This window comes from Eutrigla gurnardus, assembly GCF_963514095.1.
Source record: "Eutrigla gurnardus genome assembly, chromosome: 10".
Taxonomy (NCBI): domain Eukaryota; kingdom Metazoa; phylum Chordata; class Actinopteri; order Perciformes; family Triglidae; genus Eutrigla; species Eutrigla gurnardus.
This window is the reverse complement of record NC_139924.1, coordinates 19250039-19277962: the sequence shown is the minus strand read 5'-3', so window position 1 is coordinate 19277962 and position 27924 is coordinate 19250039. Positions and strand designations below refer to the sequence as shown.

Genomic DNA, 27924 nt, shown 5'->3' with positions numbered 1-27924 from the left:
TACACCCACTATCAACGTGACTATTGTTACATGTGGGCCAGATTTACATACCCCACTGGCAACAGGTAATGCCTGTTTAGCTGCCTACCTGCAAGGAAGTAACCTACCTGCAATGTCTGCTTGAGTTAAAAACTCGAAAGGTATCGCGGGTAAAGTTTTACTATGAATTATCAATAATATCTTACGTTACTGAACAACTCCAGGGGAATACACGTTTTAACCTTAATAGCTCAGGAGACAACTCATTGTTTGAACTGGGTTGAAGAGGTGACAGGTGTTCTGCAGTGAATGTGAAAAATAAAGTGAACACATTGTGCTGTTGTGTCAATGCACACGGATTTATATCGTGTATAAAACAAAGAAGAGAGAACGGTCGCCTCCCAGAGGATATTCAGCGTTCACATCGCAGGGTAGTTTTACTACTTCGCTTTTATGTTCATTTCCAGCTTCCGTAGTAAACCAGCCGTGTAAAGGTAGCCAGAAACAGCACGGTTCCGGTTGTTTGAGTATTTTTCAAAATAAATGTAAGGCTATGACAATTTTGATATTAACAAAAAAAAAAAACACTGCATCATCCACGACTTATGAAACGTATGAAACTCCTAACTGACTCATTTGATGTATAATAAGTGAAATATACGATACTAACATTGGTTAATGAAGTTGATACAAGACGACACGGCGATTATATTTTGAAATATGTGAGGAAAAGGATAACTTCCTGTAATGCGAACGGCATGACGTCTGGTTGGCGAAGTAGCAATGGCAGTACACAACACTCTCTTTTACCTAACTAACTGAGCTTCCCTCATTACTTTAACGTTGTAATGTGATGTGGAATAAGTAGCTAACTTTAGCTTAGCTTCAAGAAGCCGAGGGACCCACGGCGCTGTGGGGTGGTTGCCTTTTTAACCGACTTTCGCACGTCTTGCCACTTCTCTGTTATGGGACTTTTGGGGGGGGGGGGGGGGGGGGGGGGTTAAGTTTTTGGGGGTATGAAGAGTCCGTTGTTTGTCAGTCTCTCTGTTGCTAGAGGACCAAGGGGAAGCCACGACGGATATCCAAACATGCGTCTGGTCACGGTTGAATGACCACAAAGAGGCAAACGATGTCCCCGCCGCTGACAGCGACTGTGCTGGCGGCGCTGTGGGTCAGTTTGGGTCGGTGCGGTCTCTCCGAGTCTCCGGGGCCGGGGTGTGACAATGGGAAGGTAACTTACAATTGAATACTTTTTGAGTCTGTACTATAATGGTATACGTTATATTCACTCAGTTTCTGCGTGTGTGTGTGTGTGTGTGTGTGTGATAGCTGTCTCTGGACAGGGATCTGCCGACGTATGCTGTTAATCGGGACTGTCCATGGTCAGTTATTTGGCCAGAGTCTACTCGGGTAACTATGGATACAGCCGATCTCCTCATCACCATCCGTGCTAGCATGATCACCACTGGCTCAGATGGGTGGGGTGTGCTTCGGTACACACCAGGTGCCGGGAAGTGTAAACAATCATGGGAAAGCGATTGTTGTACTTGAAGTGTTGTTCAGGTTGCTCTATGGGTGGGTTTAACCAGCGTCTGTCTCATCTACAGAGACGTCCTAGTGTTGACACAGTGTATGGTCCTGCGGTGAGTAAACACTACCAAGCACTATATTTGACCTTTGACACTCAAGCACTATTTTCCCTAAAAATCAACGCACAATGCTGTAAACCAACTCCGTGTTTGTCTTGGGTGACTGGTGAGTGTGTCTAGTTAACACAGGCCACAAGGCCATACAATCTGATTTGCACTGATATCCTTTCACTGCAGCCAGCCAGGCAGATCTGCATGGACACATCTATTTTCTACAACCACACCATTCCCAACAGGTAAGGCTACTCAGACGTTTAATACAAATGCTGTCAAGAGGTTGGGAGATGGCCCCATTCAAAGTAGGTGACACTGACAAATGCACATTAATATGGACACCTTTTCATGTCTGTAGGGGCGATACAGGGTGTTAATGTGTGTCTGTATTTGTGTGTGTATCATAGTGGAGCTTACAGGCCAGTAAGAGCAGAGAGTGGAGAGTACTTGTACTGTCCCCCTCAACGTTGGCTCAATAACTTGCACGTAAGTCTCAGCATCAAACATCTCTTGGGAGTTCTGTCTTGACTTTCGCAACAATTTAATCACTTTGTCTGCTTCGCATAGTGAATGATGAGGGATTTGTGTTTTGGGCAACACTACACGTCCATTTGAAGTGACAACACAATAGGAAAGAGTTAACCTGTAATGGTATTGTGGTCTATTTTTGAATGTTCATATAGAAAGGCGTATTTATTGTCCTGACGATGCCACATGGGGGTTGATGGAAGCATATCGATAGATAGATAATAGATTCATTGTAGACTTTAGAATAAAGACTGGCAACCGATTCTTCTGAGTTACCAATTTGCCCCCAGTCCCTTTCTTGTTATTTTCCAATCTAATAATCTGTTTTAGCCAGAAATCCACTTAGAATCGATGTATTGTTTCCTTGCTAATTCAAATGAGAGTAATACAGGGAAGTCTGCCAACACTCACATTCTACCTGTTTAGATCCTTGGTTACAGGGCTACCAATGAACGTAGATATTCTTAATTATCCAGGAAAAACAAACAGTAATGGTATGTCAGGGATTTGTATTAATGGGCCAATTATAGACCATAATGCAAGAACGTATTGGAGATCACGACAGGTTTAACACATTACTTGGTGATTGTCTGCTGTTTTTCTCCACAGAGGAAGCCAGGCATTCCCCCTTCGGGATATTTGTCAGCTGAAAAGAAATGTAAACAGACAAGGAGGGAATCCAATATTGACATTATTGCGAGCACTTAGTCTTAGTTAGTGTCATAATGGTGTCATAAATGTTGACGAAAACCAAATCGGCGGAAACACTGTCGTATGATAGAGGACGGGGGCAAGGATAGTCACGCGTGTGCCTGCGTTTGTGTATATTTCCTAGCATGGGGCTACAGTTTTGCTCTACCATCCCTGTGCTCCTCTCCACGAGCGTCTACTTCTGTCTGTCCTGGCCCGCTCCTGTCTGCCAGACTACATCATCACCTCACATCCACAACTCAGTGAACTTATGGTGAGACAAACCCTTTCTCCCTGTTTTCATTCACAAGTAGAATCTCAATGTGTTATCTTTCAAGCCAGTAAACCCTCTGTTCACTTGTTTAAATATATTTTGATGACATGTCTTTATTAACTTTTAACACCTGAGCCTAAGTGAAGATGTAACTCAGTGCCGCTCTTTTAACAAATAGACGTGTTTGGTTTTGTCAAAGCAAGACCAGGCCGTGTTTAACTGTTTGAATTGTGTTCAGCCAATAGCCTTCGTGTCGTGGGGTCACACCTTGGAGCTTACCACTGTGGCCTCTTCAGACGTCTGTGATTGGCTGGAAAGCACAGCGTCCACGGGGAATATGTTTTGTGGTGTGAGCCAGAGTATGCAATACAACCTGCTGTTAACCTGGTCAGCCGAGCAGCACCGGCAGCAACGCGCACATCCAGAGGAACACTCTGCAAAAATGAAGGTTTGGACAAGCTGTTTTACACATGCTGCAATGAAAGCAGAATAAAAGAGTAATTTCAATAGTCTTGTAGATGTCTGTAAGTAGCTGTTGTTGAAAATCCCCAGGAGTCTGTGAGGCGATGCTGTGAGCAGACCATCTCTCCCCTGCTGAATGGAGCGATGGAGGCAGAGTCCCACATAACGAAGGAAAGCTTGAAACAAATGAAAGAGGAAGGCAAACACAGGCAGATAAGAGCCGCCATTAGAGAAAACACAATAACACACCAGACCAATAGAACCACCGTCGGCAGGACGGGCCATGTCCAGAACAACAGCGGCATGTTTGGACCACCAGCAGATTCTCCTCCAGGGAACAGGACTCTCTCAGATCCTCCAGGTCCCAGGGAAGTTCCCTCTCAGTCTGAAATCCACAATACAACTCTACTACAGACATCAGCACAGGAGACCGGTCTGAAAAATGCTGACCCCAGAAACCCAAACCCCTCTGTTGGGTTGGATGTTCTTGCAGGAGGCGTGAACAGTGAACATAACGATACCGCCAGGCATGAAGACCTGGCCCTCAGGTCCAAAGATGAAGGTACAGCCAAAACGAGAGACAAAGACTCTGTCAAACACAGCCCAAAAGACAACAGGCATACTAAAGACAACAGAGGAGACGGTACCATGAAGGATAATGAAGTAGTGGATGTTAAAGAGAGAGAGTTGAAAAACGAGCAAACACACAAAAGTGAAGAGATTGGGGTTGATTCCCGATCCCAGTCGGGGTCTCTACCCCAGCCTCTACAACACCAGGTCCCAGAGCCAGCCAGTTACCCGCCCAGTAGCCATGACTGTGACAGCTGCAAAGCAGGCGAACACTGCGAATGCAACGAAGACTCGGGGGACTCGACCGCTGCTGTGAATAAGGGGTTGCCGAGGACCCCCAGGACAGACGAGGCGGTGTGGGCCGCTGCAGCGCTGGGGTTCCTGCTAATTCTCTTGACCCTCTCGGTGCTTCACACACGCCTGTACCGCCATTGGAGGACCACGCCCAGTCTTTACTGGCACGACCCACAGCGGGACTATGACAGCGTGGCAGGTAGGTGGACTACACAGAGTTCAATATCCAGAGAGCTGTTTTTATCTTCTGACCAGTCCTAGCTTGCTCGTGTGAGTCCCTAACCCTAATTTCATGTAGTTATTTTTAAGACATCCTGCTAATTAACACAGTTGAATAGAATCATAAACCTCTTAGGTGGAGGTAACTCTGTTTGTGTTCTTAAGCAGTTTGCGTTTTTGTGTTAATTTGTGTCATCTAGATGTGATCCGCAGGAGGCTACGAATTGCCAACAGGAGGCGGAAAAGGGGCAGAAGGCAGGAGTGTGTTCTTCTGCCCAGCTCCTCCAGCTCAGATGAACATCCGTAGAAAATGACACATCTTCAGGAAAACACCCGAGTCCCGTTGGATGTAGAGGAGGTGAAGAACAGACAGTAATTGTCTGTGATTCATTATAAAGGCAGCAGTCCTAATAATCCTACCATCTATCCTTACTTACACGAAGAGCATACACAGAATGTGGGAAGCGTCTTATCTGTCTTGGACCTATGCTGTTTATCTGACAGCTGGTCTGGACTTAGTCTATTAAAAAACAGAAAGCGAAACTGAAATGCCACATAGTTGCCCAAGGGTCAGTTCCATCCTGAATGGACTGGGTTGAGATTGGAATGAGGGCCTCTCATTTTTTTTTTTTTTTTTTAAATTGGGACCATCTTTGCATCTCCTTCTCCTTGGCATTTTTTAAAATTGCGCATTGTATGTTGAACAGCCAGAACCATTTAAATCAAAGCATCATAGAATATTAACATAAGAGGCTAGTGTACAGTATTGTTACACAAAAAGAGACCTTTGACCTCTCAGGACATCCCTATTCACATTACATTATAGAGTCAATGGATCAAAGAGAAGCCCTCAGGTAAAATGAATTGGTGCACAGATTTTATATATTTGTACGACTTCTTGGAATACATTTGTCTGATCTTTCTCTTCAACACATCATAAAGCATATACGCCTCATCTTGCTCACTCCGTGTATTACAATCAATATTAAGTCTCCAGTTCTGGTGTTTTTTTCAACCTGAGAATTTGTTTTGATTTTGCTACTTTGTCTGGTTTTAGTTTTTAGGAATATTTTAACAGTTATATCGTGTTGATTTTACCTGCGAGGGTTTATGATGTGAATAAGTAAGTTGCTGTTCTAAGCAACGCATTGTGTGCGTCATTAAATGGTATGAACATGTGAACAGCTGTATTTTGAAGACGGTTTTACACAAACTTTAGAGAAGGATTTTTCAATGTTTAATGTTTCACAATAAATTCCTTGGCAGGAGTATTGAGTGTGAAGCTGCTGCAGCAAATGTGTTTTGATTGTGACAAAGATATGCACTGATCGGGACCGCATGTACAATACAAATGTTTTACATGTTCGAAAATTGAAATGTAAAATGGTTTCTTCTCGTACGGATTCTAAACGCTACGGTGGGTTGTCGTGGTTATATTGTAACTACATACTTTTTCTGAGGTTTTCGGTTCTTTTTTCTAGAACTTTTCAATGGAAATAAAAGCTGCGGCTCAAACAGTGGCTGGACTGTCTTCATAGGGTAACTGAGGTCTCAGTGTGGCACCATCTCAACACAATAAAATAATTCATGACCTTTAACAGTGGTAGAAATTTGAAAAATGCTGGGACTGCAAATTAAATAATACAAATGAATTACATCTTGGAATAAAGACGTAATTCAAGAAAAATCTGCCAACATCAAATATAAGCAATAAGATTCAGAAACGTATAAATCAGTCTTGATTGAAATAATCCTCAGACATACATGTGGGCATCAATGCAGTAAGAAGAATTGTGCAGACAGATCCGGGACAAGATAATTGTTTTACTATTTTATTACAAATGTACAGCTTATGAGTTTCCATTACGATTGACCTTTTTTAAGTCACTGTTTTATCTACTTTATACAGTTTTTAAATGTTTTCTGTTAAAAGATAACTCTCCCGTCACCCATCTCCCAAAGTGTAGAGCTGTGAAGAAACACAGGGACAGCAGCAGCGCAGGCCACAAGTGTACTGCCAACGGCTGCGTATCAGAAGTGTGTGTGTGTGTGTGTATAATTCACTGCAGATTTTAATGTTTGTACTTTGTAGAAGACTTGGTCCAACTGATAAGCTGAGGGTGTGTGTGTGTATGATGTCGTTGAGTATGTGCTGAATCTTGGACATGACGGTGGTCTAGAAGGTGTCGGACATGAACAATTCAACATTCATTCTAGAGGCACTCTACGTAGTGTCTACTAACTCGGGGGGGGGAGGACTGGGCCGTGTGCATTTTAGACCCTCCTCCCAACATGTTGAGATGACTGTAGTGCTAAGCTGAAGTGTGCTTCAGACCTTTCCTATAGTCCCATCCCATATCAAACCCTCGCATCCTGCACCCAATGTACTTGAACGAAGACCTCCGGGGGAGTGTGGCGCGTAACGCAGATCCTACTTTCCCCTGCTGTCGTCTGATAATAGCGCAACTCAGACCACACCGCTGGGCAGCTGCCTACATCAAACTGTTGTTTTAGTTCTTTAATTCCTGCCGATTCTAGTAGGACTGCAAGTATGTGCAATATAACTACATGAGGGGGTAATACCACAGCATAACCATAGCCACGAGACTTAAAACATCTACAAGTACATTGGTGTCAAGACTGAATCGCTGAATGAAGATGAGGACAGATCCCGTAGCCTGAAGCCCACTTGGGCCAACATAAATATCTCGCACGTAACTTATAGCTCAATGTAAAATATAGCATGAAAATATATGTTCATATATATGGCTCTAGTCTAAAACTTGGGCGATCGTGATTGACGGGGGGCTTAGTGTGCATGTGGAAGTACTTAAGTTCGCCGGTCAGTACAGCATCACTGTAACTCAGCCGGTCGAACAGGAGATGAAGATACTGTCCAAAGGCATCCAATAACAAACGATGATACATTTCATGAGTCTTCTGGGCACAACTTTGTTTTGACAGGGAAGAGAACCAACAATCCATGCTTCCACACAGATAAAAGTGTGCAACTGTGCGAGAGACTGATGAACGCTGACAGTCGGAGACCCCAGGTTAATGTAAGTGGACAGGGAGATGCTGAAGGTGGTCTAGCATCAGTCTGTCAAAGTGTTTGGGGCTGATTGAGGTCCAATTGCTTCTCGCTAAAAGGCAGCAATACAAGAAAAAAAAAAAAAATTGAGATGCAAGAGCTGTTTGAACGTTGAGGTCAAAAGTTTCAGGAAAATCAATTGAATGTGCAGAGGCCTTCTGAGCACCGAGAGTGATTATAGAACATATCAATGCAAGAATGACCTGCTATTTAGGCCACAAACACTTTGATAAACTGAAGAACATCAGAGGTGAATCTAAACTAGAAGAGGAGAGTCCTCCTGGAAGCCAGGAAGGACTTTTCAGATCCCATCTGCATCATTTCTTAAACATTTGACCACATTTGTTCGGCAAAGTACAACAAGCTTTAAACCTATAGTAGGCTAAGTGCTCTCTATAAAAAAAAAATTAATAATAATCTTTGTTCCCAATGCTGTCTCACATTGGCAGAGTTCAGAGACAGTGAGCTAGAAGTGACGACTTCTGTGGCCCAGATCAGCAGGCCGTGACGGAGAATCAATCGGGGAAAACAGGACGCGGGCTTGATTGTGCTTGCCAGACAGTCTAAAAAGTGAACGTAATACATGGCAAACTACATCAAGCACACTTGAGGTGGTTATATCCATTTCAAATGAGAGCGTTTTCTCAAGTGAAATTATGCAACGATCATCTCTCATCGCCTTTACTGCTTTCCACAGGACTACTTAAAGCTTAACGGCAACATACCGGTATATGCATCAACATAATGTGACTGAACACGTGTTACCATGCATGCAAATGATGGCTTCTTTGTAATACAAGTAGCTAGGAGCACAGCCGCCACGTGAATAGCATACTGCAAGTCTGGGGGTGGTGGTGAGGGGGAGAGACCAAATTTTATCCTGCTTGGTACAGCGAATATGAATATGGGTTTGACTCTGAGATGATTCCACTGGCTCTGTTAAATGAGGCAAATTATAAGATACGTCAAGCCCAAAAGACAGGGGAGGCGACACGATAAGAGCGTTTTGATCCAGGTCCCGTCATAATGCACCAAGGGGCTTTTCGGTCGGACAGAAAATGAAAAACAAAAACAAATCTCCCCCAAACGCCCTCTCCCCTTTGGCAACCGTTCAACCCCTTGGCCACAGGACACATCACAACAAGAAAGAACAACAACTGCCACCCAGAAAAGGAGTGCTTGAGAAAGGTTGAGGACCACTTCACAGGTTATTATTTCATACGTGTACGTGTGCGCACGTTTACTTAAATCCCAGTTGAGCACATTCTCCCACCTGTCTCCCCATTCCACTAAATGAGAATCATATTTGAGACAATAAAATAAACATACATAAACAGTTAAATCAAGATAACAGTCAGTAAAAATATCAATACAAAAACAAAAACAATGGACATGATAAACAACAAGTCACAATTATTCCAGTGTAAGTGTTTTGTTTGTGTAAGTCAGTAATTTTTTTGTCCTCAAGAGTTGCAGACCAAACCAATCTGCGTATTAAAAATACAAACAAACAAAAAAGACGAGAGAGGAAATAAAATAAAACATGCCACATCATGCTGTGTACCACCAACAACAGGAGGGGGAGGGGGAGGGTCGGAGAATTGCTGGAGCCCCCGGCAAAAAGCTAACCCAGGAGGAAGCATCTGAGCGCTTGGGTGGGGTGATGAGCTGGGGTGGAGCTGGTTGTGTCCCGGGGGTGGGGGGGGCATCATTCCCTGCCCCGCAAAGCGCATCCTGTCTGGGATGGGATAGGAGCCAGAGTGTCCGGAGGGAGAGAGGGGGAGGGAGAGGGGGGAGAGAGAGATATAGAAAGGGGGCGGGGGGAGGAGAGAACGTCCCGACTCCACAGGACGGAGAAATGGAGATGGTGTGGAGTATCTATCTACGTCCCTCTCTCACGGCGTACACTTCCTCGCTCTCTAGCTCAGGTAAACAGGGAGAGGGAAGGATGACGGGTGACGGGTGAGAATAAATAAAGCGCGAACACCTCCGGATCCGTTGCACTGTACATCGCCCGCATTGTATTTCACGTATGCTTATCACAGTTTAAGCGGTAATCATACATATCGAATAAGAGTTTATTTAGGTTGCAGCAGGCCGTAGTTCCCATGTTGGATCCTTCTTCTTCTTCTCTACTTTCTCTTACTTGTGGAATTTCTCCTTTTCTGGTCCGCTGTAATCTTTGCTCTTAATGCGATTCCTTTTCCCATGCATATTCCTTTCCTCAAAGCGCCCGTCATTCTCCCGATCACTCCCCCTTCCCTCGTCCTTCCTCTCCCACTAGAAGCCCCTACCATCCCCCCTGAGCCCACCCATGCAATAATCCGGTATCGCTCCCTCTTTATCCATCCATGCTTTTATTGGGTCACTGTTTCTTCTCGCGAGTTGTGATGGTGACCAGTTGCTTGGCAGCCTTGGCGATGTCGTAGGCGCACTGGATGACCTGCTGAGTGAGGAGTTGGTAGTCCACCGCAGGGCCCCCGGGCTCTGAGGGCACCGCCTTGCGGCACTCCACTTGCAACCGCGAGGCACTGGAAGCCAACAAGCGGAGGGAGCAGTGGACCGCATCCAACGCTGGGCGCTATGGAGAAATGAAGGCATCAAAACTCAAATCACACAGTGTGAACACCTCAGGGAAGAGAAAAGGAGAGAAAAAAGAGACACAAAGAGAAATTAAACTAGACGGGGAACTTACTCTGGGGAAGAGTGAGGCCATCTCAGTGACAGCAGAGTGGATCTTCTCAGAACATGGAACAAAGCTTAAGAGGAGAGAAATGTGTTATTTAATTGAGTTGCTGACGAGATGACTGAGGCAGCAAGATGTGTTGTTCTAAATTATGCTTTGAATTAGTACAGGCATTTTAATAAAAGTGCAACAAACAACCACACCATGAGTGTACAACTTTGAAACGCCTAAACAGTGATTTATTTCACTGCAACAGCAACAACTGCATTCACCCGGTGCTGTTAAAAAGAGTGTATAACCGAATTACTGAAAAGATTATTCTGGCGCTAGACGTTTCTGTGCCTTCTCAATGCGTTTTCCAATCAAGGGGACCACAAGGATAAAATAAGCTATTAGTTGATTCTAAGTCTGACACCTACCTGTCATGTTTGAATTCCTGAGCAGCCCTGAGCAGCTCCTGGATGTTCTTGGTCACTTGCTCAGTCTTCAGTATGACATCCTCTGTGCAGGGCAAGGTGGGGTCTGGCTCCCCCGCCTCCCCACCTCCCTCCTCAGACTCCCCACGACCTTCCTCTTCACTGCTGCGGCCCATACTGACAAGAGAAGCACATAAATACACTTCAATTAACACCTTTTAATAGATCAGAGAGTGGAGAGTCACAGTGGTCATTAACCACGTCTGGCATCTGAAAAATGTCCAACATCGTAAGAGACAGCCTGCTTACTTACTAAAGGTAAATTAATGGCAAAATATTTATGGAAAACACAGATAATCCCATTGACAAACAATCCTTGACAACTTTGGACTTTTATGCTAGAGCTCCTTTTATATTGTGGGTGCATATCTGATTTCAGAATAAAATCGGTTCCTGGCTTCAGAATGAAAAAAAAAAAAAAAAAAAAAATGTATACTATGTAGGATTTTCTTTAAAAACGATGATTAGTCTCATAAAAAGAATTCCTCTTATGACTGTATCTTCAGATGGTGTTCATATTTATCACTGGGCATTGTGTGTGTGCTAGTATGCATCCAAGAGGAAGCTGTGAAAGTGCTGAAAACAGAATAGCGAGTTGAAACACCAAGCAGACAAAACTTGTTCCAAACAAGAGTAAATCCGGTGTTGGCTTTCACTTTCGCTGCCATATGGGATTCTACAGGTGATACAATGGGTTGCGTCCTGGCAACAATAGTCAGGGTACGTGCACTTCAGTGGTTATCGAGGAGGGGCCAACTTTTAATGTTGTGCTTACAAACAGTAAGCGACGATTCCTGCATATTATGCCTTTAAATATGAAGAATAACACAGAAAATAGTGTGTCTGACCTTAGCGAGAAGTCATACGTTTGCGTGTTGTCATAGTCACTGTCAGTGCCACTGCCATGCCTGTCTGATCTGTGGATCTGGGGAGAGGATCAGAGCAGCAACATGCTCCATCAGGGTTTTAAAAGTTGTTTCAAACTGTAATTGTATTTTGTTTAACCACACAGCATAAGTGAAAATGCTGTGTGTTTAAATCATCATCGTTGAAAAATGCAAATCATTTAGGGACCATTTCATCTGACGCCCAATTTGGATCATGACACTCACCATGTATCTGCCCATCTCTGTAGATCCGGACAGATGATGGCCTCCATATGACGATGGACCTCCTGTACCACCCTTCCGTACCTGTGAAAAGAGGGCAACACAAGGATGGGGAGAGGAAGAGAGAGAGAGATGGAGGGATACAGATAAGAGGAGGAAGAGAGTGTGTGGACCAAAGAGATGGAGAAGGGAATGAGAGATTGTCAGACAGAGATGGATGAAGAAGTAGGAAAAAAAAGAGTGAGGGGACAGAGAGAAGAGGTGTTTTTATAAAACAGCAGAAAAACAAGATGAATGAGCCAGTGAGAGCAGTGGCAGATCAACTCGGCAGCTCACCCATCATCCCATCAAGACTGCATGCCTCTATAGTTATCTAACACTGAAATACAAGGAACGCTATCAACTAAACTAAGTGAAGTGTCTAAAAAAAAAGACGACACACATACTAATGTTGATCTCCATTATGAGAATGCGTAACAAGCAGAAGTGGTGCATAGCTGCATGTGAGGGAATCCTACATTTGATGAAATGGCAAACAAATGCAATGACAGATAGAATGCTTACATCCAGAGGATGCACGGCTGCACTGCAGTGAGCAAGGGACAGACAGGTGAAGAGACGGACAGACAGACAGAAAGAAAACAGACAAAACAGGTAAATCTTTGTGTACGGAGATGGCGAACTGGACACGACTCCATGGAGGTCTCCACAGAAAGGTTGACAGTTGTGGTAAATGATTGTGTGTGTCTCCGCGTACTATAGCTTACAGCAGGATAAATGCTGCTGTATGTCACTGCACTCACATGTGTGTGTTTGATCGTAGCAACGCCTACATAAATTAAGCAGCTGTCCAGACGCAGGGAAGCTAACTGGGAGGTCAAAAGGGTCGTCAATGTAAAGGTTAAAAGGTAAAAGAGCAGTCTAGAGAGTAGAGAAATCAGAGGCGTCCGAAGGCAACTGAACAAACAACATAATTCAAATTGTCGCCACACTTATCCACTCCCCTTTATGGTGCCTAAAAAAAAATCATAGGTTAAGTCCGTGCCATACTTTCACATTTAAATGGGGTTCATGCACAGCTGGAAGTGTCAAAGAGAACGATCGGGAACTAAGATGCAGGGAAGGATGAAGTCGTAGGGAAATAAGAGAGATCAGGATTGAACCGTCACCCATCAACCAGGCCAACGAGAGCCAATCAGGACCACCAAAAGGAAGGTGGGAAGTAAAAGGGGCCAGGGGAGTTCTAACTTACGCTGTGTGTGTTGAGGGGCTGCAGGCGGGCTGCCAGGGAGTCCAGGACTGGGGGACCATGGGCCGTGGGGTTGGGGGCCGCCCCTGGCTCATACATTGAGAAGGCTTGGCGGTCCCTTCGGTGAGGATGCGAGTTGGGGGCGACCGAGGAGGACACCGACAGCCCCGGGGGGTCCGCTCCTGTCCCAAACACACCCAGACCCCCTCCGCCTATTCCACCTCTCATCCCACCCCCATGCCAGTGACCTCCTCCCCCCCCTCCACCGCCAGGCCCCCCTACCCCATGGCCAGCTGACCCCCCAGCCTGGTGGCCCCCCCGCAGCGCACTGTTCTCTGTCTGCATCCGCGTGATCTACAGGAGAGGAGGAAGGGAGCAGGGAGGGATGAGAGGATGGAGGGAGGGATGGATATGGGGAGGTTGAAGGGAAGGTAGGCGGGTCAACTGAATGGTCAAAGACAAGCATCCACAATCACAGGTACAATAAAAGGCTCAAGCAAGCTCATACATGTTAACTCAAATCAGTACTGGGGAGGGAGGGCGTATGTAATAAAGACACTCTAATAGGTTACATGTCGTGGCAAGGATTAGGTTTTGGAAAGGGGATGAAAAAAAAAAACTGTAACATGAATGTATTTTTTTTCCAGGAGTAAATGAATAGCGCTCACCTACACTGAGGTACTGTTGATTACCATTAAATCTGACCACATTATTTGTCATATTTGGTGCACAAATAAGTGCCTGCTTGTACAAGTTTGCCTCACCGCTTCCCTAAACCCTCAGTTAGGTGAGAAAAATAAACGCATGAATGAATTATGGGTCATATACGGCAAAACTGGTATCCACTAAAGAATACTATAAGGCAATGATGAGGACTCACAGGCCACTGGATGAAGCGACAAAGAAACGGTAGTGGTATTAAGTGAAAACTGCCACAACCAAATGAGGATGGCATCTGCTTTAGTTACTACATCACGATGAAAAGCTGTTACCAAATACATCTTCAGTGTAGGAAAATGACACCAGCTTGCAAAGACAATAAAATATTCACTTCAAACAGTCTCTCCATCATCCTGCCCTCCTTCTGTCTGAATCAATTGATCCTCCTCATCTTGCCAACCTGTCTCTTTATCTAGTGCATTCTTCAATACCTCCCTTTGTCTATGCATCATTCTCTATATGATTTTATACTCCCAACGTTCTGCTCTCTTTTGCTCCGTACTTCGCAGCATTCTGCTGTGGTGACGGGTCTGCCTATGCTGATCCTCTCACGTTATGTGCTTGGATTGTCTCTGCCTGTCCTTCCATCTGGCCTCCATACTCCCTACCTCCTTCTGGAGCCGCCGGAGCTCCTCGCTCAGGTTGTTGTTGACCTTCATCAGCTGCTGAACCTTGGCTTCTGAGGAGGCCAGAGCCTTCTTCACCTCCAGGTACTCCTGCAGGGTGATGGGGCCATCTGACAAGTCTGATGAGTCCATACTCTGGATTGGCAGGACATCAAGGCAGATGGACATACAGGTAGAAAGGTGGACAGAAAGGAATGTACAAGGTGAGGAAACTGAGCTTTTGATACCTGCAAAGCTATTCAAGGGTATAAGCCAAATGTGGAACACCAAATGTATGTGTTTTTACAAATGAATCTACCGGCATGTCATTCATTGTGGCTTAGGCTGACGCCATTCTATGTTATAGTGCCTTTTGTGCAGGATAAAACACAGCTTACAACTGTGCGAAATGAAGAGGGCTGGCATGCAGCCTGGAGCCCAGTACTACAGCTGATCACACGCATATAGACAGTAGAGCCTCAGTTCTTGTTCTCAAAGCGCCATCTGCCCCCCACTTCCTGTGACCCTGGAGCATGCTCAAGCACATTTCCACACCACTCCATAAAAGTGAACAATATAAAGCATCTTCCATTGACTGTTCTTCAAAGCTCTTTGTACATTCATCCAACTCACTCCCTTCACTTAGCACTATGGACAAGAACATAATGAGTGCACATATGTCTCGGGTGCAGATGGGACGAGAACCCCTGACTAGTGATTTGGCAGCATTCTGCCCGATGAGTTAAGCAAGGCCACAGGAGCAAGGAGATAGTTACTGGTTTAGCTGTTCACCGTGTCATTTTTACCACTCCCACTCAGCACCATTTCCCTCTCTTTCTTACTCAATCTCGACTTCTCTTCTCTCTCCCTCTTCACGAACAATGCCTCTCTGACAAGGACCCAGAATATCCGATGATGTCACTCAGGAGCTATGTGGCAGCCCCGACTGTGGCCACTCCCCGCAAAGCATGCTGGGACAAGCAGTCATAAATGGGAAACCACAGAGAAGCTGGCTGATGCAACGACTTTTCTCATATTTTATTCTAGAGGAACACGACTGAATCGCTGATTAACATTTAACAACTACTAGTCTGTCAGCCTGAGCGGGGATGAAGATTTCTACCTCGAGTACGGTGTTGTATTTTATCATATATCATATATGTTCTGCTTTTCAAAATAAGTAGTGCGTGTGTGTAGTAGTGCTCTACCTTTGCACGGTTGCTGCGTTGCGTGTTGTTGTTGTTCTGGGTCGTCAGCTCGCTGTCTGTGTCTTCATCAGAGGCTACGCTGTCGTAGTCATGCTGGTCATCATCAATGCCCAGATCCAGTGTGTCTGATGAAGCAAAATAGTGCTCATTTATTACACTTCTCAATATAAAGTGGTTCAGCTCTTTCTTTTCATTCTCTGCCTTGGGAATGCTCACAGATAAGACCTCTCACTTATTTTGGCCAGGTTTCTATTTAGCTAAAACCTCTTTAACAATACATCCTCAAGAAACCTTCTTCGCTTCATCACCAATTTGCTGGACTAGAGCCTGTTCACCGTGTTGCTGCTTGGAAAGATAATCACTCCACATTGATGTACAGAGTGGTGAGGGAAAAGGCAATTAACTGACATGTCTATTCCTATTTATAATAAGGTTGAGTTATGATATTCCCTTGTTTCTTTTGCTATTTTTTAAAAAGCTTTATTTGCTGACTCCAGCCCTCAGTCGTACTCGGCCTGTCCCTTCCACCCAGTGTCTCACCAGTAGGACTACTGAGACCTTTCCCCTGCTGTCTCCTTTTGGCGTCACTCAGGATGTCAATGATGAGGGTGGCAAACTCCCGAGCGTTGAAACGGGCCAGCTTCTGACGGCCCTGTGAGAAGAACGAGTCAGGAGTTAGGACTTAACAAGATGGCCTATTACAAATAACCTTAGTTGTATCATCAGTTGTGTGGAAGACAGATACAATCCAGCCCTGCAGCCAGTGGTTCCCTGCCTGCGTGACTACTGTGGTCAACGACCATGTGCTGTGGAAAAATGCAGTCATACTCAACAAGTGTGCTCACACAGACACAAACACGAGGAAAGAAACATAAACCATGCAATTACACGAGCGTGCTGGCATTCCATATAAGAGAATTAAAAAGATCACTTTAAAATAAAGTGCTGAACTAGAACAACTGCACAAAGCGATGTGCTTTGCATAACACGTCACTTTGGAAGACAAAAGAAGGTAAAAAATAAAGTTCAACTCTAGATGTGTGGGAGTGTGCTTTTCTGCCGTTTCCCACCATACATATACAGGAATTACTGACCGCAGTGAACGGCCCGATGAGGGCAGAACAAACGTGGCGACACAGGCGTTTTTTTTTTAAATCCTGTACGTGTGCCTGTGTTAACACTCGACGTGTACATCAATGAGCAACACAGATGAGGAGAACCAATGTGAGAGGACATATGGGATTTCTCTCTCACATAGAGAGTGAGAGTGAGGGAAAGCGGGGGGGTGAGAGAGAAACACAGATGGATTACATCTTTCCTCCTCTTTCGCAGCCAAAGAACATCCCTCGTCAATTTCACACTCGTTCTCAGCTTTTCCCCAAAACACATACACTGTCCAACTCTCAGATATCACTATGCTCTTTTTGTTGTTGTCGTTGTTTTTGCTCACACGTTCTTTCACCTCAGTGTATTCTTTTTCTCAGTTTTGTAATTGCATACAAGTAAGAAATATCAACAGTACAAATGAGTATATGCATGGCACCTGTGATTGTCTGCACTATAAGTGTGTGTAAGTATGAATGTGTGCATGTTTACCTGGTTGCGTGTGGCGGAGTATTCAGGATTGACTGGTAGGAAGGGCACCGCGCTGCGTTCTGTTACCAGAGTGCTGTGGTTCTGGGTCGTAAGCCACACTGGAGGCACAAATATGAACATGTGTGTGTGTTTAATATGGAGCACCCAGTCCATCCATTTACACACGCATGCAGACATAAACAAAGCACAGTAAAAACCTTATAGTAGATCCTTTAATTGAATTCCTGTCCCTATAATCCACCGTTGTGCTTTGAGCCTTCTAATTGTGTGTGTGGCTGAGTGTGTACATGTGCATGTTTGTGTGTGTGTGTGTGTGTGTGTGTGTGTGTGTGTGTGTGTGTGTGTGTGTGTGTGTGTCTCTCTCTCTTTGTATCCTTGCCACTTACCTGCGGTGCTTCTGTCAGACTGACAGATTGACTGCTACTGCAGGAAAGGGAGAGAAGAAAAGGAAAAATAGAAAGAGACCGAGCAAGAAAGAGCAGAGGAGGAGGAGGAGGAGGAGAGACTCTTTTTTCAAGGCAGTTCCTCTCTCCGTCTCTCCTCCTCCCTTCCTGCCTCACTCACTCTTGAACTGTCATTTTCCCTTTCTCCTCACTCTGTCCTTGAAATTGACTCTATTCTCTAAATATATGTTCTCTCCATCTTTGTCTTCTTAAAGTCCATGTCACAGATGTCTCGCGGGGGTGATTTCTATCACTTTCAACATCTAGCTTCCAAATAAGGAAAAGTCAACACACAAGACAGATATGTCTACCTTGCAGAGGACAAAAGAAAGGAAGTGAGGAGGGAGGAGATGAGGCTCACCTGCGTCGTTTTCTCTGCGGTCTACTTCATCATAGACATCCATCGCTAGCTCCTCAAACAGCCGATTGTTAAGCTGTCCCAGTAAACAAATTGACCCCAGATATGTAAACAGATGTATTCCGACATGTCTCCAAATTACAGTACCACAGACATCAGTGTGAACAAGGAGAGCACAAGAAAAAAAAAAAGACATGAAAACAACCTTTACAGTCATCTAGGCAGGCCTCATTTTCAGTCCACCATCGCATTTTCACTAAAGCTTCTGTGTCATGGCGTGAGACTTAAGTCGTTTAGAATGTTGATAACAGACCATCGGCTCCCAGATTTGTTTGGATTGCCAGCATTCTGCGGGACTGAACAGATGGCCCTGGTGTGGACAAACACCATTTTGGAAAGGAACAGAAAATCTAGCTATGACCAACAAACGTTCTCTCCCCATTTTTTCTTACAAAGCACTTCTCTTTTTACACAACTTTCAAGAAAAAGAAAACAATTTCAATCTATTGTCTGAAAACTATCAATTTGACTTTGGTAAGGCTTACCATTGCCTGTAGAATTGTCACGTGAATGCACAATAAACTATGATTTAAATCTCACAATTGAATCCAACTCACCGCTTGAAGCTTCTTCTTGGCAGCCTTGGCCAATTCTGACAGGTCCAGACTAAAAAGAAAGAAAGAAGAAAACACAGAGGACAACAATTAGAAAGTCACCACAAAGATACAGTGGGATAAAGAAACGGAGGGAGAGGTTAGGGAGGAAGACGTGGATATGGAGAGAGGAGCGAGAGGTGAGGTGGGAAGGGTGTTTGGCTCGAAAGGGGAAGACAGGGAGAGGGTGGGCACTTTCAGGGTGGGATGCGGTGGTTGTCAGGTTGAAAGGGCTTAATGTAATGATGACTACCATTTGGAGCCATGTACACCTGAGAGGCTGGGATTTTGCAAGCTCAAGAATGAAAGCTACAAACTAAACTATTAGCACATTTTTATGTCATTCAAAGTGCCATTTTCTGACTATATGTTGTTGTATTCTTACTCAGTCTCAAGTAATTTATACTTTAATTACATTTTATTATACGAATACAAAAGAGCTCCATGTCAAAAATGTTTTTGTATTTTATAAAATATCATTTTAGGTAACTTATTTCAGGACACATGCTATTGTGCAATATGAATGTATCCTGAGCATGGCAACACTTACTTACTGCATGAGGCCCTGTGAAACTCTATTTTCTAGTCTACAGATAAACAATCTTCCCACTGTGAAACCGCTGAAGAAGAGCTTATTGTGGTTTACAAGCGAAATGCACAAAAGATGGAGTAGCAGACTCAGAGGGGGCTGAAATGAAGGAAGAGATTCTGGAGAAAAAAGGAACAAGGAAAGTAAAGATACCTCTGTGTCGGGCACTTAGGACGAGCTCTGGCTCCACCAAGCGCAGCGAAATGGAGAGAACAGAAGACGAGTGAGAAAAAGGGAAGAAACAGACAGAAAGAGGGGTAGAAAAGCCACGTCAAAACAGCTTTAATTGTTATTATCAAGAGGAACCATTTACCAGAATAGAACGGGTGCAAGTTGAAGTTAGACTGCGGCTCAGGAGTCGGACGCATATACGTAAAAAGTTGATTTTGGGGTGCACTTGGTTTAGCTGCATAACATGTACATTTGGGAGAGTATTTTTTTTAAAGCTACTTCTCTGACTCAGCTAAGAAAACCCAACACCCACAAAATATCTGAAAGAAGCTGAGCCAAGTATTGCTGAACTTGATTTATCATAGCCTGACTGTGCACTTCTGCACCACTCAAATCAAACCTGCAGTTTAGAAATAAGAAGCCAAGCAGCCCACAAGTATCTAGATCACTGCAGGTAATGGCTTGGATTGGCATTTACCAATAACAGCCAGCTTTAACCGAGATGCCAAAGACTTCCTTTAATAAGCTCCTTTATGGGGTGGGGTTACATATATTATGGTGCCACCATCTGGTCAGAATACTAAACTGCAGCAGTATCAATATGTCCCAGTGTCACGCACTGAATGAATCGCAGCGAAAAGAAGCAGTCATGGAAGTTCAAGTTGACTATCAAAGATACTTCATGCAATCAAACCCACATCATGCATGCAGATGCAAGACACTCATAACCACTTTTATACAAAACAATAATGTCGTGTCCATACCTGTCTGCCATTTGAGGAATGATATAATGGCCATTCTTGTGATCTGAGGAGATGGAATGGGAGAGAAGGGAGAAAAGGAGACAAGGACAGGAGACAAGGAGAGGAGACAACAGGAGAGAGAACTGAATAACTGGATAAAAGCTATCAATAAGTCACTAAGGTTAACTGCTATTTAAAGTCCAGCTGAAATGAAAAATCCCTTCTTTATCCCCGTTTCACTCAGATACAGAAGGGTAGATACTCTTGAAATGTTGTTTCAGCTTAAAGGCATGCAAGGTGCACCCAGACTGGTGCAGAGAGGTTACCTGGACGCCGTCCACAAAGGTAGAAGGCTAGTCTGTCCGTCAGCTCGTACTGGCACTCTACCAGGCGCTCTGCTAGCTCTATATGGCCCGCCTGCCTGGAACACAGACACAAATGATTCTACCTCCTTGTTGAGTTTTACATTGTTGAACTGCTGTTCCCCCTGAGGATTCTCTTGTTGCAGATTTAATTTGAAATGAGATTTGAATACAATGAATTTTAAATCAATGTTATTATACAAGTGTTTTTCAACAGTTTTATACCTTGCGTAATCCATAGGTGTGCGCCCATTGATGTCAGGTGCTCCGGGGTCTGCGCCGTACACCACTAGCAACTCAGCCTGCAGGATCTGGCCAGCCTTGGCTGCTACATGGAGCGGGGTAGTGCCTTTCTCCTGGAGTCAAGACATACCAAGTCAGGGCAAGACGCCTGGCATAAAGAGAATAACTGAACAGCACGGATAATTGTGAGATGGAGTGAGTCAGCAAGTAGATTTTTTCCTGACCGGGTGGAAGAAGTTGGCCTGAGCGCCGAGGGACAGGAGCCGAAGACACGTCTCTAAACTCCCCGTCCGCACACTCGAATGAAGTTGCTAATAAAGAAACAAAGAGGAGAGGGGATCGAGAAATAGAGAGCGTCGGGGGTGGAAAGATTAAACATCATGAAGAGACAGAAAAAGGCAGAATCCCCTTATTAGACTAGCAGAGCTCCACAGCATTAGAGATCATTATTACATCCTGCTTTGTTATTCACACAACTTGCTGCCAGGGGGATTATAGGGCATGAGGGTGTTTGTGTGCGGGTATACATGCACATGAACGCTTTTTATATGCGAGGCCTCCCACTGACATCTTTAAATGAAACATCGTTTTGTGCTTACACATGCAGTTCAGCAATATGGCAATGGCCATACAGGCTAATTGTGCTGAAATCCTGCTGTGAAACACTGAGCCCTCACCTTACTGAGGTCCTTGGTAGTGACGCCATCATCATCGCGGCAGGGCAGCTTGTGCACAAAGGCCAGCATCTGGTATTTGGCTCTGATGAACTCTGACTTAGTGGGACTGCACCCAAGGTGAAGGCAAGACGGTTACGAGAAGAAGAAATACTTCATTAAGGGAGAATTCATTAAATACACACATGCACACAGGATTAATACACATGCATGTTTTGTTGTGGGGAGATGTGATGGGGCAGCCACAAATTTCAAGGATTTCACCAAATGCCGCTTTTATTCTTTTGTCAGCCGATTTGTATTTTGACTGAAAAGCAGCTCTGGTTTGATTTAACTGTTCGCTTTATCCGTTTGTTTCGTTGCATGAGGTGAAAATCTCTCTCTCAAATGAAAAAAAATAAAACAAAATATCAGATAAACTGTTTCTCAGCAAGGCCCGAGTGGGGTTTCTTCACATCTTACTGAATGAGCCACAGCGGATGGGTTACTACTGGTTACGTGCTTGTGTTACAAAAACATTCACAAAAAAGATTCTGTGCAATTTGCTTCCACACATTTAGTGAAATGACAAATTAAGTGAAACTGATGGAAAAATGTCCTGCAGTTTAAATTCCTGATCTCATGACACTCCCATCGTCACATTTCAAACCCACACTAACAAACCCTATCCTCTACTTAGATTTACAAAACCCCCATGGGAACAGAACAATGTTGATTGGGAAGGTGATCCATGACAAAGAGACAACTTTTTATAGGGCATTAAGGACCAACTGGGTGCAATTGCTCTTCACTACTGCAAACAATTAAAGGTGATAACATTACTGTGCAGGAGGGCAATCATTTCTCCCAGCAAAGCTGATTGGTGGGAGATGCGTGAAGACTCTCTTTGGTGCATTTCGAGTCTGTAGGTATACTTACTGGACTTTGTCCTGGGGGTTGGGTTTCCTCCGACCGCTCTGTACCTGAGCAGGGTCCAGCAGACTGTGTTCCCATATGGAGTTGGCCCCGTTACTGGCCAAGGTCTGAACCATCTGAAACACACACATGTAGCAGTGACTCGGTGTTCACCGAAACACATTATAAACATATTGTGGCGTCACATTATGGGCAAATGCAATAATGTATTGCTAATTTAAAATGTCTTTAATGTATTCCTTTCACCACCAAAAAGCTAAAATATTATAAACAATCAGATGAATATACATAGAATTGAAGATACAAACTTAAACAACAAACACAGATGTGGGGGATGGATTTGCATTCTCAGAGCTGAGTCAGATTTTTGTTTTCATCCCAATAGTATTCTGGGCTTCAGGTAGTGTTTTTAGCTTTAGCTTAATTTCTCTTTCCTTCACTCTGCATTTCTCATCCTTACCTGCAGTAGTGCGGGAGGCCATCCGCTGTGCCTCAGGTGCTTGACTATGGAGATATGGCGGCCTAAGCTGCGGTGGACTGAACAGCATTCATCACAGATCAGGACCCCTCGGTTGATACTAGTCCAGCCCGGGTCTGATAAGACAAACAAAAAGGGATGAATGTTATTACAAGCCTTATAAAACATGCTGCGTGTGATGGTAAGACTTTCCGTCACTGTAAAGATTCTTAGGTGCTACACAACAGTAACATGAGTCTAGGCTATATTACAAAAATACAATAAACCCACACAGTCATGGTGTACTACAACAGGACTTTTTCTCCCATAAGGACATGTGCTCTACCTACACTGCTGCCCGTCCAGGCTTCATTCAAGGTCGAGTTAAACACAAGCTCCTTTGAGTCTTCTTGTCTCAGTTGCAAACCTGCAGTGAGAAGTGTATGCATCTTTGTAACTAATCTAACACCCGTGATAACAAAACGCTTGTTGTAATAAAGAGAATTTCGGGGGCTGAGGTGTGTTTACTACAGTTGGAAGATGCTATGTGGAAGTAATAAATAACTGGATAACGCTGCTGGATCATATCCACACTGAATAATCCATATGCTGGGTTGTAATATGGATCCCCTTAGCCTAGCATGCCCCATGAATTGTTAATCAATAATGAACCAATGCATGCTCAAAGCCCAGATTTGACAAAGGTGTTTACCCTTGTAGGGCTCAATAAAAATATTAAAACACTGTCACCTGTACAAAACTGTACAGCAGTAAGGTTAGGCTGAAGGTCAAAGTCAGGTCAGAGGTAGGACAAGGTAACACAAGTCCAGATATTTTTTTAACAAATTATATATTACTGTTCATAGTAAATATTACAGCAATAATGTATGCAAAAAGGAATAAATTGAAGAATTTGGAGAAATTTCAATTTTAGATGAAGGAAACAAAATGTACATGCTTCTGCCAGTATGCCAAGTAAATTATATCCTTTCAGTTATAAGCAGCTTGGTAGAACACAAGTGCTTCACTGAATGTGCCAAATGTCAGATCTACTAGTTTTCGACAGAAGTCTGAGGTTTCCATAACAACATTTGGTGTGTTTTTTCGTCTTGTTTGCTGTGATATTGCAGTGGCGTGCATAATGCTTGGGGGAGCATCACTTCTTCTTTTTACCCGACATCGGCACAGATGAGTGTGAGTAAGGTGAAAATCTGAGGGGAAGCAAAGGCCAAGCCTGATGTCAGTCTACTGACACTGGCAGACTAGTCATAGAGTCTGTGTCATGTTTATGTCCTCAGGACCCTGATGTGATGAGCAGCTCACAACGAATACAGTCTGCAATATCCAAACAAATCTATGCACATGGCGTGATCTACAAACACAATCTACTCTCTGTATTAATCACTCTTAGGCCAGGATAAAACATAGGGTATTAATGGAGCTAAAACAGTCCATCAGATGAACTGACATGCTGCAAGTCTTTTTCCCCGCAGAAAAACAGGGGTGCAAAATAGCTGTGATAAGAGCTATAGCTTAGTTTAGAATGGTAGCCTGTAGGTTTTAAAGGCTGAACTGCAGCAATTTAATTCCTTAATCTGCGTAATAAATATAAAAACTCCCACAGGCTACGCAATCTGCTTGGCTTGCTGGATCAATATGAGGCTACACCATTAAGCTATTAGACCTGAATAGACTATTGGCAGCGGGGATTGGCCAAATCTGCAGCATGACATAATTTAGCCTAAAGTTGGTGCACTTCATCGATACAACACTGACATTTGTTTTTATAACTGTCACTTAAGGCTGCATAAAACATGTATTAGAATTAGTATTACTGGTGAATGAAAATATAATATATATAATATAAGTCTGGAAAACTCTTGCTGAAATAAACGCTGTAACCGTTCCCATTTTAATATCCAGGATCAACATTAGGTCCACTTGCTGGGCCAAGTCACCACTGGGTTGATTGCAATTCATGCACACATTTTTTTAAATGTCCTCTAAGGTTTTCTTTTTAAACTAGACACCAGTCACAACATCAACAGTAACATTTGACAACATAACGCAGTAAAGGAATTGGAGGCACAAGGGTTTCTTATACAATTGTACATCTGTGCTCAATAAAGAGTGTGCTATCGTGACAACGTGATTCATTGTTGCTATAAAATGTGCACATTGCCATGGCATGACATTAAAGCCTCCCTAGCTCGGCTATGACTGGGAGTATCGGTCGCCCTTTGTAGCTATGCCATCGAGTTATCCTTATGACACAAAGCTGGGTAGCAGGGAGGTGGCCTGTCACCAGTGGCTAGGTCAGCATTTTGCAGAACGCACTGCGTGTGTGTGCATGTCGTCGTAAGGAGGGGCTGCATGTGAAGAGCTGATGGCAATAAAAAAAAATGTATGCCCACCCAAACAAGCTCACCACCATTGTGAAAAATCAAACATGTTCAACTGGGGGTTGATTGGTGCTGGACACTTTATGAAGTAGGATACGTAACTGAGGGGGCACGGGTATAGACAGTAGCAGGGTACGCCTGTAGTCGTAGCAGGGAACAAGTTCAGGTAATGTAGTAATGTAGAAGCAAGGTGTAGCCAACTCGATTTTGACCACTGAGCAGCAGAACCCTGAAGATTATGACATCTTTGTGCACACACACGCACAGCTATCAGGGGGAGCAGCTGTGAAGAGAGCAGCTGTTGCAATGCATGTACACATGAATGAATACAAGCAACACACACCAATAATCGAGTGTTTCAAACTAGACATGGGGGCATGTGAGGCAACAAGGTAATGGGCAAAGAAGGGGATACCCAAATTATTTTCACACTACCTCACTTTCTGACCTACAACAATGAGTACAAATTGCACTGGTCATAGCTTTCATTCGCAACAATATGGATGACATATTGCTTCTCTCTGCCAGGTGAAGGTTGAAAATATGTATTATTTTCGACTTCATGTTGAAATAAGGTTACTTGTTCCACTTCACTGTGGCGTTCAAGGAAGCCCTCAGCGTTAGTAGACAATTTCATCTCCAAACTGTGGAAGAGCCTAAAAAAAAACTGTGAAATAATTGGAGTAACGTTATATTATAAAGAAACCTTAATCTGATTATGTAAACTATTTCGTGGCTTTCCAACAGCCCATGGAAACTACTAGAGACTAATGTCAGTTTAAAAAAACGTAGCTCGCGGCGCGTTAGCTGAATCGGTTTAGCAATAACTTGCTGTTTAGCAAAAGTTAGCTAGACTAGCTAACGTAGCTAAGTTAGCAACTTTAGCCAGGTACACAAGCTCAGAACGCCGGCAATAGCACACATTAACACAACGGTTTCTAAACATAATCTTGATAATGTATGTTAGTAAATTGGGTCCGAGCTAAATGTTAATAACAGAGAGCAACGCAGTGACTGTAAATCGCCTTGCCCCTTTGCAAGGCTAAGCTAACGCGTTAAGAAGTCTGTCCCGGTCACGAAAATCAAAACAAACGTTTCTCCAAGTAGGAAGGCGACATAAATCTGACACTTGGGTCGTCCACTGCAGCAAACAAACCGGTTTCCCTCGCATATGGTCTTTGTCAAATAAATGTACATATCAAGCCGCTCAATTAACGATGAGCAGCTGGTAGCTAAAGATTTTCCCGTTGTGATAACACGCCTATTTTTCACTGTTTATTTTGGGCCTAAGCGACGCTCGAAAGCCCTGGCCGTTTTCCTGCTCTGCGGACCCGCTGACAGTGACAGCAGCTTCGGCCATGTTGTCCCACCATGTCGCTCCCCGGCGTATTGTTCCAGTACAGTGGTCTATTTTTGATTTATTTTCCTCCTCCCTACCTGGCGCACTGCAGTCGGCGCAGACTTCCGTCCTTTGTAGCTTCCTTGACATCTTGAAAGTCGCTGAGATCGAAAGGTGGATGTCGGCGATGATGTAGTTGTTCGCCCTTACTCCCACGAGCTACCGACCGACGTCTGCCGTCAACCGATGCGGCCCCTGAATCCCCGGAAGCCGGGTGGTGTGATCGGTTTTCCCGGCCAGCTGACGGTTGGATTTTCCGTTTGTTCCTGCGGTTCCTTCGCCCACGTCCAGCGCTGAACTCAAGTCCGGAGCCAAGTTACGCTAACATAGTTAATCTGGGTGTTTGCCTGGACCTCATATCGGGAATATTTACTAAATCTGCTCTCGCTGCATTGCCTGCAACTCACCGAGAGACGGCAGCTCTCTCTACCTGTCAGTTTCCGCACACACACCCAACATCCCTGCAGCCTACCTTTGGAGGGGCAGGGAGGGGGGTTAGGGGGCAAAAAGAATCCTAAACCACAATCCACACACACACGTGTATGTATATATGTGTGTATACATATGTGTGTATATATATACTGTGTATGTGTGTGTGTGTGTGTGTGTGTGTGTGTGTGTGTGTGTGTGTGTGTGTGTGTGTGTGTAGCTCATGATTTTTGTCATTTTAAATTATTGTTTTTTTTTTCTCAAACAGGAGTTAAATGTAACACTGACTAACCTAGAGACCAAATATTATAATATATTTTATAATATATTTTATATCTATACACACACACACACACACACACACACATACACACACACACACACACACACACACACACACACACACACAAAATGTACAAGTCAGATTTAACTCAACATTCAGAATGAGTTCACCTTGCAATCACGGTGTGTACTTTTGTTTCACCCCTATAGTAGTATATCAATACTTCAATATTCCTGTAGGGGGGTATGCTATGTAGTTTCCTTTTTAAACATTTCTATATCATTTTCTGCGGTCCTTTTCTTTTTCGCGAGGCATTACGTTTTATTACAACATCACTGACAGCGGATTGGCTGAGTGTGCGTGCATTTCATTGCGGCTTGTCGTTGCATCTTTCTCAGTCACCA

The 27924-nt window shown here is 44.0% G+C and overlaps 2 protein-coding genes across 5 annotated transcripts; one reads left to right on the top strand and one right to left on the bottom strand.

The window, feature by feature from the left end:
• The first annotated feature begins 132 nt into the window (after nucleotides 1–132).
• Nucleotides 133–6178, top strand: tp53i13 (tumor protein p53 inducible protein 13). Of its 2 annotated transcripts, XM_084018823.1 has the most exons (10): nucleotides 133–149; nucleotides 1019–1210; nucleotides 1309–1389; nucleotides 1587–1622; nucleotides 1806–1864; nucleotides 2030–2108; nucleotides 2986–3114; nucleotides 3353–3562; nucleotides 3667–4639; nucleotides 4860–6178. In XM_084018823.1, exons 2-10 carry the CDS (start codon nucleotides 1088–1090, stop codon nucleotides 4964–4966), a joined length of 1797 nt encoding a protein of 598 aa, XP_083874949.1. In that variant the 5' UTR covers nucleotides 133–149; nucleotides 1019–1087; the 3' UTR covers nucleotides 4967–6178. The 2 variants fall into 2 exon arrangements, with proteins under 2 accessions (XP_083874949.1, XP_083874950.1); XM_084018824.1 differs by lacking the exons at nucleotides 133–149; nucleotides 1806–1864 and having other exon boundaries at nucleotides 720–1210.
• Nucleotides 6179–6477: 299 nt separating this feature from the next.
• On the bottom strand, nucleotides 6478–27218 carry git1 (G protein-coupled receptor kinase interacting ArfGAP 1). Of its 3 annotated transcripts, XM_084018820.1 has the most exons (21): nucleotides 26847–27218; nucleotides 23011–23144; nucleotides 22554–22666; nucleotides 21639–21744; nucleotides 21186–21272; nucleotides 20944–21074; nucleotides 20683–20777; nucleotides 20378–20420; nucleotides 19596–19622; nucleotides 18818–18866; nucleotides 18204–18276; nucleotides 17400–17497; nucleotides 16344–16455; nucleotides 15804–15928; nucleotides 14599–14751; nucleotides 13274–13624; nucleotides 12025–12105; nucleotides 11761–11837; nucleotides 10856–11029; nucleotides 10446–10509; nucleotides 6478–10331 (listed from the first exon to the last, which is right to left on the bottom strand). In XM_084018820.1, the coding sequence occupies exons 1-21, from the start codon at nucleotides 26896–26898 to the stop codon at nucleotides 10116–10118; spliced, it is 2361 nt and encodes a 786-aa protein (XP_083874946.1). In that variant the 5' UTR covers nucleotides 26899–27218; the 3' UTR covers nucleotides 6478–10115. The 3 variants fall into 3 exon arrangements, with proteins under 3 accessions (XP_083874946.1, XP_083874947.1, XP_083874948.1); XM_084018821.1 differs by lacking the exon at nucleotides 19596–19622 and having other exon boundaries at nucleotides 26847–27217; XM_084018822.1 differs by lacking the exon at nucleotides 13274–13624 and having other exon boundaries at nucleotides 26847–27216.
• Nucleotides 27219–27924: the final 706 nt, after the last annotated feature.